Source organism: Sciurus vulgaris, assembly GCF_902686455.1.
Source record: "Sciurus vulgaris genome assembly, chromosome: 11".
In the NCBI taxonomy this organism is placed as follows: domain Eukaryota; kingdom Metazoa; phylum Chordata; class Mammalia; order Rodentia; family Sciuridae; genus Sciurus; species Sciurus vulgaris.
In genome coordinates, this window is record NC_136472.1 from 99,067,603 (window position 1) to 99,081,714 (window position 14,112).

The following is a 14,112-nucleotide window of genomic DNA, read 5'->3' on the forward strand; positions in this document are numbered from 1 at the left end:
TTAAAAAAGAATGTCTGTCCTACAGTCCATTTTCCATTTTGCTATTTCTTACTAATGAATTAACATGTCTTCATCTAAGCTAACATGAACATAAATGCACATACAAACACATACACAGATACTTATTTCATTGGTATTTTTTTAAAGTATAAGGCTAGAAAAGTTACATTCTAGTATGTATTTCAGATGGTATAGAAAAGAAAGCACATGATTTTTGGGTGGGTATCTTTGAAATACAATGAGATATCTTCCTGTTCTCTCTGTGGCTAAATGGAATCTCAGTTGCATATTATAAATATTTTCAAATGAAAGATGAATGTTAGTCTTGTCCATAGCATTCAACAATCAGTGATTTTGATTTCTTTGTTCTAATTATGTCACTTTATGTTAATTTATTAGCAAAAAAATCAATAACATATAATTTTTTGATTTTATAAAATCATTTATCTTCAAGTATCAAACCCAGCATGATTTATGCTTTTTTATGTTTCAAGATTTCAGAAATCATATAACTTTATTTATCAGGCAAATTGACTTATGTTTAACTGGCTAAGAACTGCAGTTTAGTTTAGACTTCCAGCTAGTCAGTGGTCGAGAATAAATTAATAAAGCTTTAAAGGAAAATCATACTTAAATTATAATACTATTAATACTTAATACATATAGCTTGATTTCTAAGGCTCTTACCTGGCTCTGTGGTTTGGAAAGGGAAAATTTCTGTCTAAATAATAATTGGGGACCAAGGTTCCAACCCATGAAACTTTGCAGGGCAAATTCCATTCAACACATTGCATACATATGCTTAGGAAATTTGAATCATATTGTAACCTGCTTTTTAAAAAACAATTTCTCTAATATTTTGCCATATTATTATCTATTCCTCAAAAATATTATTTTAAATTATATGGATTATATATTAATGTAGCTATTATTGCACTTAGATTTTTTCTTAGTTTTCATTATTACAATTAATGCCTTGATGAAGATAATTGTGTACAAGTCTTGGAGTCTGGCTTGAAAATTTCCTTAGGAAAAATTCTAAAGTTGACATTTAAAAAATAAAAGCTATGCCTATTTTAAAATTATATGATCTATAAATTGTTCTTCACAAAGCTTGAATTATTTCATACTCTCACATTTCTGAGGGTTCTCATTTTGCCTACATGAATGAAAATGCAAATTAACCACTCTATTTTTGTCATTTTGATAGTTATAAAATTATTTTAGTGCTGTAATAATCTATATCTATAATTTATATTTTTCTTTTCATTATCATTGTTTGTATTTTGACTGCAGTATAGTGAGTTTATTTTGTAAATATCTAAATAATTATATGCTGTGACAGAGCTTGAAATATTTGACATATTCTGTTGAATTTTTGATGATTCATAATGTGCTGGATTTTAAAAAACTGATACATTAGTTGATTAAAAGTTAGTGTTATAATGAAACTGTTCAGTTAAAACCTTTGAAATAGTGTAAGGCTTTTTTGCTTAATTAAAGCTAAAATATAAATGTGTTTAAAGATCAGAATAATACTTTTGTCTCACATTTTTAAATGTTTTTTTGTAAAATCATTATAATATTTTAAGGAGACTGTTTTCTTTAATTAGTTTTTTTCATGTCACATATATCTATTGGCCTTTTCCAGTTCTGTCAAGGTTGATTGTTTAAATATTAATTGCAACCCTGTGAAGACTGTGATTGATGATCTCATCCAGAAGTTATTTGATATGCTTATTCTTTCTTTGAAGAAATCTATCCAGGGTAAAGACAATTTTTAATTTTAATGTTAACTTCATTTTGGATATAGAGACATATACTGTGATAGTTATAAAATATGAATCTCAATTATTACAAATTAAAACAAGTAGAAAATAGTATGAAGAAAATTCTATAAATAATAGTTTAAAGACCCTGGAAAGAATCTGACATGACTTTCCTATATACACATATGAATATACCACAGTGAATCGTACCATTGTGTATATCCAGAAGACTGGGGCCCTCATTAGAATAAGATATATTCCATGCATGTATAATTTTATCAAAATGAACTCTATGTATAAGTAAAGAATCAGACAAAAAAGAAAGTTGGAAAATCCTTATTTTTTTCTTTAGCATCTGAGCTAATATCAGTTTGTTGCATATGTTACTGAGAAAGGTAGAGATTTCTGCCATAATGTATTTTGTCCTTAGGTTTTTAAATAACAAATTGAAATATTTTAGCATATTATTTAAAAGACTGAAAATATTTCTAATTGCTAATGAACTTTACTAAGAATGAATACATTGTAATTATTTTTCAAAAAATTTTAGTGGAATGTGAAGCATCTAAAATTACATAGGAAAAATTATTTTGCTTATTCCATATTTTGAAACTTTGTTGTATGAAAGCAAATAATAATTTAGGATTCAATGCATTTTATGTAGTGATTACTTCTAATATGTCTTGATTTAGAAATAATGTAATCAAATATTTTTGTGGTAATGTGTCTTATATTTCAATGTTACCTCTCAGCTCATTTACATAAAATCGATACATTTGTTACTGATGCTATGGAAATCTTAACAGTTATGCCCCAGTCTGTGGAAGAAATAGGTGATGCAAATTTACAGTACAGTAAGCTGCAGGAACAGAAGCCAGAGGTGAGAATCCCAAATTAAAATTCTTATTATTTACCCTACTGGAGATATTTAAACTAGGTATTTTTTGTGTGTGTGTATTCAGAAATATATAATGTTAGCATTATAAAGAGGGTTATATAATTTAATCAATCTTGTCTGTGGCTGTTTGGCCTTTCGATGCTATGTTGATATAATAAAACAATAATAGTAATGTTTATATTGTTTTCAGAAGTATTTGCAGTCTATTTTATGATGGGACATATTAAATAATAATAAACTTGAATAGTTTATGCTGTTACCTTCAGCATTGTAATTTTAAGATGCTAAAGTATGAAGTTAGTGTTGAATTATGAACACACACACACACACACACACACACCTACACACACACATGATGGAAGAGCTTTTAATTAAAGACGTATGAAAGAGGGGTAAAGATTCATAAAAACAGTATTTGGAAGGCCGGAACCCTGAAGAAGCAATGCAAAATTTTATAAACATATTATGGATGATTTCAAATAGTTTTAGGCCAGAATAAGAAATAATTCAAGTCAGTAAACAATCTTTTATGGGTCCCTACAATGCAATAGACTTTAAGTTATAAAGTGAATTTAGTGTCAAATAAAAATAATACACTGCCTGATGTGAGGGTGCACATGTGTAATCTCAGCTACTCAGGAGGGTGAGGCAGGAGGATTTCAAGTTTGAGGCCTGCCTTAGAAACTCAGTGAGACTCTGTCTCAAAATTAATAAAACAAAACAAAATAAAAACTGGGGATGTAGCTCAGTGATATAGCACCCCTGGGCTCAATCATTACTCCCCACCCCATCAAAATGTACCTCTTTGTGGAAGGAATTATAAACTTTTATGTGATAGGCTGAAAGATACAAAAGAGGGCTTAAAGGCAAATAAAATAATGCACCTGTCTAGGAGAAAGAATTAAAGAAGGAATGATTATGAACTATGGCATGTAGCAAAAGCATAGTCATTCATTTATGTCTTTGACAGATACTTGTAGATCATCTGATATATTCCAGGCATTGTTGTAGGAGTTGGAATGTAGCTATGAAATGTGCTCTATTCTCATGGATTGTGCATATGTGTGTGTGTTTAAGTGTGTTTGTAAGAGGGAGGGTGTTTAGAGGAGCTATAGAAACACAATGAAGCAGGAGGAAAGATATAAAAGTAATATCAAAAAAGGTAAGAGGAAAAATAGTTTCTTGGGACCAGCAAGCTGTTATACATTATGAGATAATATGTGAAGTAGGAGTAACATGGGAACTGGGCAGAATCAAGGTTGGGTCATGTTAGGGATCCTAGGCTGTATTCTAAGAACATTAGGGTGTCATTGCTGAGTTTTAAGCAGCAAGATGTCTCAGAATTCTGTTTTGATATGTCTCTCTGTCAGTAAGTAGATTTGTGGGGTACTACTGGAGGCAGGTAGACCAGAAAACTGCCATAAAGTCTTTGTAAGCTAACTTTAGTTCTGTTTACGTGTGAGCATTAAAATGTTACCGCAGTTTTTTTCACTTTTCTTACTGATAGAACAGCATGGCTTCTTGGTTCGTTGGCTCTTCTCTTCTGCTCAAGTGAAACTGATCTTGTCCTGGGGTTATTGAGATATATTTGAATTTCTGGTGTTGTCTGTTTTATTACATATGTACAGTGATATGTAAAAGTCTTCCAGTGGATTTACTACTTTGTTGTGTAGTAAAAGTATGATTATTAATTATAGGACAACATTGTCTTACAGTGCTTCAAAAGATAAAAGCAATTTAAGCAGTTTAGAATGTAATGACCAGACTATTTAATAAACTGCTTATTATCTACTATAACTTAGGACTTTTCAGTTGGAAACTGCAGATATAGGAGTTTGATTTCACTTCTTTAGTTGTCTATTTCTTAAATGCCATTTTTCATAGCTTTTTCTTCTCTATGAAGTAGATATTTAGCTAATCTATGCTTTTGGATAATCAGTAATATTAGCACTTTTAGAAGACTTTAGCATTTTCTAATAAATAGAACATTTATTTATGAGAATTTTACTTTGAATAGTTATTGTCTTTATGGCTTTATGGTTTCACTAAATCTCATATTATTACTTTTTATTATCTTTTTAAACTACTGAAGTTAAAGTGCCTTCATTGAGCTTGTATATAATAAGCATTCCAAAGTTTTTTTTTATCTAGGAATTTAACAAATTGTTTAAAAGCAAGTATTGATTTTTAAAAAAGCAAATCATGAAATACAATAAATGAAATCTTGAGAGATTTCATGAAAAAGTTTGTCACATGTTTTTATTTTAATCTTTAGATTTTGCCCTTATTTCAAGAAGCTGAAGGTAAAAACAGACTTTTACGAACTGTGGCAGGTGGAGGTTTAGAAACAATTAGTAACCTGAAAGCTAAGTGGGATAAATTTGAGTTAATGATGGAAAGTCACCAACTTATGATTAAAGATCAGGTAATAATCTCTTAATTATTTTTTAAAAATGAAATCAATTCATTCTCACTTAATTTTTTGCTTATGTTTATTTTATTATAACCCATATTTATAAGAATTTGGTGTTGCTGTTTAAATTGACCTTCCTTAGTACTTTATAGTAAGTAATACATATTTTATGTAACTGATATATCACATGGTTTGTCTTCTTCTTACCATGCCAAGAAGAAAATAGTCCCTTTGAAATATAATCTTATTTTCAGTCGTGAATGTTTGCCTGCTGTATATGCCATAAGTGATTTCTGAAGCTCATGTTCTTTTTTAAATTACTAAATTTATTAAGATATCAGTTTGACTATTCTAATGAAGACTTCAAAAATTAGAGCTTAAGTTTCTTTCTCAAGTTAAATTTCAGGCTGAAATGATGCCTCCACTCTATGACTTTGTCTGGGGCCCACTAACTATCTAATAAGGGATAAAGAAGAGAGCAAGAGAAAGGGACACCATCTGTCTTTTTTAAGGGTATAATCCGGAGGTTGTACACATCTATAGCATTCATATGCTATTGACTAGAATTTAGTCTAATGGCTCTTGGCTACATGGAAGACTGGAAAAGCCTTCCTTTTAAGCCACTATACACTCAGAACCACCAGACTTTGAACATTTTTTAAAATTACATCACTTTTGTTGACAGTTGTATGGGGTGCTGTTAGTCATGGAATGATTTAATGATTATAGTTGAACATTATCTCTGGTTACTAAAATATATTCTAATTTTATGTCATTGAAATTATTTTATTACACTTGAAGTCAATAATTGAGAAAAAAACAATCCTTTGAACAATTGGTGTTGATATATTATTACTTTGAAACAATATTAGAAATAAAAATATGAAAATAGAGATTTTGCTATGCATTAAATTATTTAAACTTTGTTGCTTACAGATTGAAGTGATGAAAGGAAATGTGAAATCACGTCTTCAGATCTATTATCAGGAACTGGAAAAATTTAAAGCTCGTTGGGACCAATTGAAACCTGGTGATGATATTATTGAGACTGGCCAACATAATACTCTTGATAAAAGTGCAAAGTCAATAAAAGAGAAAAAAATTGAATTTGATGATCTTGAAGTTACAAGAAAAAAATTGGTGTATGTTTTTTCTTTAAGGATTAGTTTGATAAATAAAATTTTACATTTATATGTTAAGCTAACAGTTTTATTGTATCTGCTGTCTTAATTCCTTTCCTCATAAACTTTAGTAGTTGTTTTAACAACTACAAATAATACATGTTCACATAGTGCTTTCTTAGGAGTTATGGTTAGGTTATGTAAGTCTAGTAAAATAAAGCAAATTTCAAGAAAGGCCTTGAAACAGAGTAGAAAATTATAAATTTATTTATATGTTAAATTAAGAGAATTATGATATTTTTGTGATCTTATCCTATTTAAAAATGAAATCAGTGGAAATGAAGGGATGGGAGGGGGAATAAAAAAGGAAGGAGTGGAGTGATTCTGACACAATTTCCCATGAACGTATATGAAAACAACACAGTGCATCCCACCATCATGTTCATCTATAAGAATGGAATCCTAACCAGAGTAAAATATATTCCATGCTTGTATAATTATATCAGAATGGATTCAATTGTCATGTTTATCCAGAGAACCAATATTAATAAAAAAGGAATATATAAAATTGTTGGAAAAATACTTTGAATTTTAGAAAATGAATCTAGCAAAATAAATAATAAAAATAAGATTTCAAAGAAAAAAAGCTGGATTTTTGGTTTACCTTATAAATAATACACGGTATTAAATTTGAACATTGTTTTATGATTGGTTTATTTAGGTAAAAGTATCCATAAAATAATTGTTTTCATATGTGAATGGAAGTTTTATACCATACTTATTAAGTGACATTGTACCTATTAGATGAAGAATATCTTATAATCAATTGAAAAGGCTATTCTCAGACTAATCGATAGATTTATAAAATCATGAACATTTATATATATTATATATGATATATATTCAAAAATCTCCTTAAATATATTACCAACTCCATGTTGACACCTTTGGAAAAAGTAACCATTATGTAGGTAAAATTCTCACATAGTATAGGAAATCTCCCACTGTCTATCTCAACTAAAAGGCATACACACACACACATTCTCCCTCTTTCTCACATATACACAGAATTTATTTGAATAGTGGCATTTTACAGTTTTTCTTTTTTTAATTTTTCAATATTTGTTTCTATAGTGATGATTGCCATCATTTTGGACTAGAAGAGCCTAACTTCTCTATGGCATATAGCATCGCTAAAGACATTGAAAGCTATGCACAGATTTGGGCACTTTATGAAGAATTTCAGCAAGGATTTAAGGAAATGGCCAATGAAGATTGGATTACTTTCCGGTTTGATTAAAAGACAATATTTAGATTCTTATAATTTAGTATTTTTTTGGGATATGAACTCTAATATGTGTGTTTGTTATTTTGTAGAACTAAGACATACCTGTTTGAAGAATTTTTGATGAAATGGCATGATAGATTAAGGAAGATTGAAGAACATTCGGTTATGACAGTGAAATTACAATCAGAAGTTGACAAATATAAAGTAGGATTGTTTTACTAATTAAAATGATGTTTTAATTAGTAAATATGATAATTAAAAATGATGTTTGGAACTTTCATTTATCTTTTTATTATCTGGTGACTGATAATTTTAATTTACATATTTTATAATTCAACTATTATATAAAAAAGTAGGAAATATAGAGTAAGCCATAGAAATTATAAATATTTGTGCTACCAACTGGAAGAAGTTAGAACTAGGAAATTTATTGTTAAAAGTTATGGGGCATTTATACATCCTAGTACAATATAGATCATATCTAAAAATAAAAATAGAAATAATCTATACTTTAAAATATATTAAACTAAGAAGGAAATTTGCATGTATTTATACCAATGTTAAATAAAAATTTTATATTCTTATGTTTAAGAACATGATTTCAAGATTGTTAAATAAGAATACAGTAATTAAAATTATGAGGGCTAAAAATCATGAAAGAAAATAATTTGTATTTTGCAAATATATTCATGTGTATGTAAATGTGCCTTTTTCTTCTCTTTTTCTCCGTAGACCTCTATTCCAATCTTGAAATACGTGAGAGGGGAGCATCTTTCTCCAGATCACTGGCTTGACCTTTTTCGTCTACTTGGCCTTCCTAGGGGAACTAGTCTAGAGAAATTACTGTTTGGTGATTTGCTTAGAGTAGCTGATACAATTGTAGCCAAAGCTTCAGAACTTAAAGTAAGAAGTATTTTCTCAATATCCCATTGATTTGATCTTTGTTAATTTACAATTTTGCAATTGTGATTTTTTAAATTCCCTTAAAAATAGTAACCATGTACCATTATTCTGTTATTCTTTCATTAGCAATGCATCTGAATCCATATATCACTGTGTATAGGATTATAGAAACACTAATATAAACCCCTTCTTAGAGGAAAAATATGAAATACAAAAAAATCTTTCCTTATGAAGGAAGTCAGTTTTAATCAGAAGGGCAATAAATACAAATTATTGTACATAGAATGAATGAAAAATAATGTGTTGTTACAAATTTAAAGATAGGATACAAAAATCCAGAGAACTACACCAAGAACCCTTTTAATAATTAGGTTCAGAAAGCTCTCAGGTGAGAATACAATCGTTGAAATTTTGTATTAAGTAGCAGACTCTATGTTGTGTTCTGACCATTCATTGTGAAAATACATAAGACTTAGATGCATTTTGTTTTATTTTCTATCCAAAATGTCAACCTTTATGTTTGTCAATTATCCTGGAGCATGTTTGATAATCATGGGAAGTTATAAAGTATGATTGCTCTGGGATATCTCTAGTTGATTGTTATTCATGTTACATGAATCAAAATTCACAATTAAGATTATAATAACATTTTTGTAGTTCTATCTCCCCAAACTTGGCTTTTTGGTCTTCAAAACTTTAAATAAGTTAGGCTAGTTTTGTCTTTTGTGATAGATGCTTGAATTTTTTTTTTATAGAAGTGAAAAACATAAGGCTAAAGTTCGTATATACTTTGATCACATAATCACGAATGCTAAATATCTGATATACCTTGATGCAGTAGCCACTTATTTTCTTGAATTACTTGTAAAATATATCCACTAATTTTTTTTTTTTTTTTTTTGCCTTATGATGAAAATGCAGATAAAATATATTTTCCTTAAAGTATATTCTTAGTCAGGTTCAGTGATGCATGCCTGTGTTTCCAGCTGCTTGGGACACTGAGGCAGGAGGATTCTAAGTTTGAGGCCAGCCTTGGCAACTTAGACCCTGTCTCAAAAAAAAAAAAAAAAATTGAATAAAAGGGGATCTGAAGTTAGCTCAGAGGTAGAATGCTCCTGAGTTCAATCCCCAATAATGGCCAAAAAAAGTATATTGTAGTGATTTATTTATAAGAGAATTAATTTTAAAATATTGCGTGGATATTTTGTGTTAAATAGGATTTAAATAGTCGGGCACAAGGTGAAGTTACCATCAGAGAAGCTTTACGTGAACTTGATCTTTGGGGAGTTGGAGCAGTGTTTACACTGATTGATTATGAAGACAGTCAAAATCGAACTATCAAGCTGATTAAAGACTGGAAAGATATAGTGAATCAGGTTGGAGATAACAGATGCCTTCTTCAATCCTTGAAAGATTCTCCATATTATAAAGGATTTGAAGATAAAGTGTCAATTTGGGAAAGAAAACTTGCAGAGTTAGATGAGTACCTGCAGAATTTAAATCATATTCAGAGAAAATGGGTGTACTTGGAACCCATTTTTGGCCGTGGAGCATTGCCAAAAGAACAGACACGCTTCAACAGAGTTGATGAAGATTTTAGGTTGGTATGATCACATAAGACTTAGACATATATGGCAGTATTTCACTCACATTGTACTTAATGCAAGCTAATTTCTTTTACATTATTGGTATCCTGTGGGTTCAATCTATTTCTCTAGTGGATCATTCTGAAAAGCAGTTTTCACTCTTTCAGGCATTTATTTCTTAAACCTTTTTGATATGGTCTTTGTCTTTATTGATCTACTCAATATATGTACTTCGTAAAGTCCCCAGTTTCCTCCTTCTCCGTCAACAACAGCAGCAACTACAACCACAATCAAGGGTCTCAAGCATGCCAAGCACGTACTCTACCCCTGAGTTACATCCTCTGCCCCTACTTTCCTGTTTTAAATTCAGTGGGTATTTTAATTTTTAAAAACTTTTTATATTTATATCTTTATATCTGACTTGTATTTAATAGAGTTGAGCTTTTTTTTTTTCTCTTTCTAGAAGTGTTTCCCTTGATTTCTATGATACTGTCCTCTGTTGATTTTCTGCCTGTATGGTTCTCTACTTCTAGTTTCTGGTCCTCAGTCCTCTTCAAACCTTTAGATGGAGACTGTCTAGTCTTTAGCTTTTAGTTGTTACTCTATGTTCATTCCTTAGGGAAGCTTAAATACTGTCAGAATCAGTTATTTTGATTTTCTGAGGTATTCTCTGCTTACTAAGTATAGCCTTATTTATCTTCTGAGATCCAAATCTACTCAGCATTCTCAGACAACAGGTCAAAACTGAATTCTTAAGCTTGTCCTCAATCCCTTTCTCATAAATCTTTTCTACTTTCTAATTCAAATGATACTACTAATTGTTCAATACAGAAACACAATGGATATCTTTAATATGATCCCGTTTCCTCTACTTCTGATTCATTGTTATCAAATTTTATTGATTTTAACCTACTTAGTGTATCTTGAACTGAATACCTTTTATACCTGTACTGCTCCAGTTCTGTTCTAAAGTACTTTCTCTCTCACATAGACTCTACATTAACCTTCAAGACTTGTTCTTGTCTTCTTTACTACGTTTTTCACACAATAGCCAGTCAAGATTTAAAAATGCAGTTTCATCACTTCTTTTAATCCTGTTCGTGAAATTTTCAAATGACCTTCTATTGCTCTAAGAATAAAACATGGTCTGTTTCTTGTCTGTCTCTAGACTTTTTTTAGGCTGCTTTCCTTTTAATTTTTGTGAGTCTAGACTTTAGTTTCTCAGACATATTTAACTCTTTTCCAGGATCTTTGCCAGAAATTGTTGTGCTTCGAATTACTTTTTTTTCTTATTCATTATTTCTCTCAGTTTAAATTAATTATCCAAGAAGTCCTAAGTTATGGGTTGCCCTATTAGCTACTTTAACAATACTTTGTACCTTTTCTTCTTAGCATTCATTATAAATTTATTTAAATATTTTGAGAAATTAATTTTTTTTCTGTCATTGGAACTTTATCTCTGTCAGATAGGACTTTACATGTGTTTAATGAATGAATCAAAAAAGAATTTGTAATAGGGAAGGATAAAAATGATGAGATATTAGTTTTTAGCGTGATTTTTTAAAAGCATAATGATATATTGCTGTTAATAAGTTTACTTACAGTTTACTTGAAGCAGATGAAAATGTAAACCCACATGTGACAATAATTTTTCTTTTGTAGATCAATAATGACTGACATCAAGAAAGACAATAGAGTCACAACATTAACTGCTCATGCAGGAATCAGAAATACTCTACTAACAGTACTTGATCAACTTCAAAGATGTCAGAAATCATTAAATGAATTTTTGGAGGCATGTTTTTTTTTTTTTAAACAATGTATATATACTAAATTGTAAAGTGCTTAATATCTTTATTATTTGAAAAGGGTGAAAGCTATTTTCCTTTTCCTTTTTACTAGGAAAAACGCTCAGCATTCCCCAGATTTTATTTTATTGGTGATGATGACTTATTAGAAATACTGGGCCAGTCTACTAACCCATCAGTGATTCAGTCTCACCTTAAGAAGCTGTTTGCTGGTAGGTTTCAACAGTTATTCCTTAAATATTTTTTAAGTTTCAAGTATTTGCTAGACTGAGCTATACCCCTAGCCCTATCAATGTATACTCTTATGAGCTTACTTGTGTGTGGCTTTCTTTGCTCAGTGTTATATTTTTGCCATACTTATAAATATATTTCATTTTTAAAAAAAAAATTCCTGGAAAGTATTCTAGCATCTGACTCTATCAGAATTTATCCATTTATCTGTTGATGAATTTATTCATTCACCTGTTGGGCCTTTGGGTTATTTCCCATTTTTGACTAACATGAATAAAGTTTTTGTGAACATTCATATAAATATTTTTGTGGATATATCTTTTATTTTATTGGACAAATACTTAGCTATAGTAAGTATATGTTTAACTTTATAAGACACTGGCAAATCTTTTTCCAAAGACATTGCATTTTATACTCCTACTAAGAGTGTTTGAGAGTTATGGTTTTTTTGATTTGCATGCATTAGTTGATTAATTTGCTTAAAACTTTCTGGAAAATGGTGAGAATGAATAAACAAACAGATAGCTAAATAAATAATAAGACTACTGCCAAATTATATCATGTATAGTTAGATGTTAATAAGAAATATTTTTTTTATTTTTTAAGTTTTTGATACTGGAAATTGAACCCAGGGTGCTTAACCATTAAGCCACATCCTCAGTCTATTTTTATATTTCATTTTGAGATACAGTCTTGCTCAGTTGCTTAGGGCCTCGAAAAATTGCTGAGGCTGGCTTTGAACTTGTGATCCTCCTGCCTCAGCTTCCCAAGTTGTTGGGATCACAGGTGTTTGCCACTGTGCCAGCTGTCAAGACATATTTTAGATTATCCATCTAAAAAGAGTGTTTTGTTTTCTTCAATAGGATATTTAAATACTGACACAACTATACACATTATAATTCTATTAATATGCATACAATATGTAATATAATTATATTGATTATAATAGGTATGCAATATGCTTTGTGAGAGAGACATGTGTGTATTTCACATTATATATATACATACATATATATACATATGTATATCATGTCATAATTATTCTTTAATCCTTTCACAATTGTTGCTTTTATATAACAGGTATTAACAGTGTATGCTTTGATGAAGAATCAAAATATATAACTGCTATGAAATCTTTAGAGGGAGAAATTGTGCCTTTTAAAAATAAAGTGCTTCTATCAAATAATGTAGAGGTATGCAATTCTTTTTCTAATATGAAAATAAAAATGATTGAACATAAAATTGATTTTAAAAATAATTTTAGTAATTTTGTAGGATAGAGTTGGTTCATTTTTGTGACTTTAGGAAATTCATCTCATATCTTCAAAAATGATGTTAGATTTAGAGTGTTTGGACATTTAAAAAATATGGGTCTTTAGTCTTTAAAAGGCAACATATTATCATGAAAAGAACATTGATTTGGAGTAAAAAAGACTTGGATATTAGTTTAATGCTATAATTTTTCAGCTATGTGACTTAGAGCATTTTTTTTTTTTTCAGGAAAATGTTAATATTTGTTGTAAAGATTTTCCATTGATCATTAAATGAGATAATTGGCTTTAAGTACACTATATAGTGCTTGGAATATAAGTACTCAATGAGTCCTAATTCTCTTTATTCTTTAAAATATGAGTTGTATAAGATCATTTAGGTGAACAAGTGAACCTGAAACTAGCACTTTTATAAGACTATTGATTAACTAGTTATCTAAGACTGGGAGTCAACTTAGGCATATAGCTAAAACCAACAAAAGGTTGTATAACATGAATTATAATTTTCGAATTCCAAAATTATCTTCCAACTAGAAGTCAGGGATCATCTCTCATGATGTGAATTTTGTAAGTCTTAAAAAATGTCTTTTCTTGGTGAGGCCTCAATATTTTATTAGATGTTGAGTATATAAATTGGGTAATTGAATGCACTGAAATTTTTCTAAGTAGTTCCCATGTTTGGTTAGGAATTTTCTGGTTTGTTTCCTTTCTTATAGTTTTGTTGACACAAAACAGAGAGAGGAATAGCTTAAGCTTTAGTAACTGGGCTAGAGCAGTTATGCCAGCAAAGGAAGAGCTAAAACTGGAAGCTCTGTGATGAACAG

At 29.7% G+C, this 14,112-nt stretch overlaps 1 protein-coding gene across 4 annotated transcripts in view; it reads left to right on the top strand.

Moving 5' to 3' along the window:
* Positions 1 to 14,112, top strand: part of DYNC2H1 (dynein cytoplasmic 2 heavy chain 1) — a 344,715-nt gene that overhangs the window by 31,696 nt on the left and 298,907 nt on the right. For all 4 annotated transcript variants that reach the window (XM_079101898.1, XM_079101901.1, XM_079101899.1 and 1 more), the window contains exons 19-29: positions 1,652 to 1,767; positions 2,522 to 2,649; positions 4,943 to 5,092; positions 6,017 to 6,222; positions 7,336 to 7,491; positions 7,579 to 7,693; positions 8,222 to 8,392; positions 9,610 to 9,992; positions 11,641 to 11,773; positions 11,881 to 11,998; positions 13,098 to 13,210. In XM_079101898.1, the coding sequence (XP_078958024.1) occupies positions 1,652 to 1,767; positions 2,522 to 2,649; positions 4,943 to 5,092; positions 6,017 to 6,222; positions 7,336 to 7,491; positions 7,579 to 7,693; positions 8,222 to 8,392; positions 9,610 to 9,992; positions 11,641 to 11,773; positions 11,881 to 11,998; positions 13,098 to 13,210 (1,789 nt within the window). The remainder of the gene's footprint in view (positions 1 to 1,651; positions 1,768 to 2,521; positions 2,650 to 4,942; positions 5,093 to 6,016; positions 6,223 to 7,335; positions 7,492 to 7,578; positions 7,694 to 8,221; positions 8,393 to 9,609; positions 9,993 to 11,640; positions 11,774 to 11,880; positions 11,999 to 13,097; positions 13,211 to 14,112) is intronic.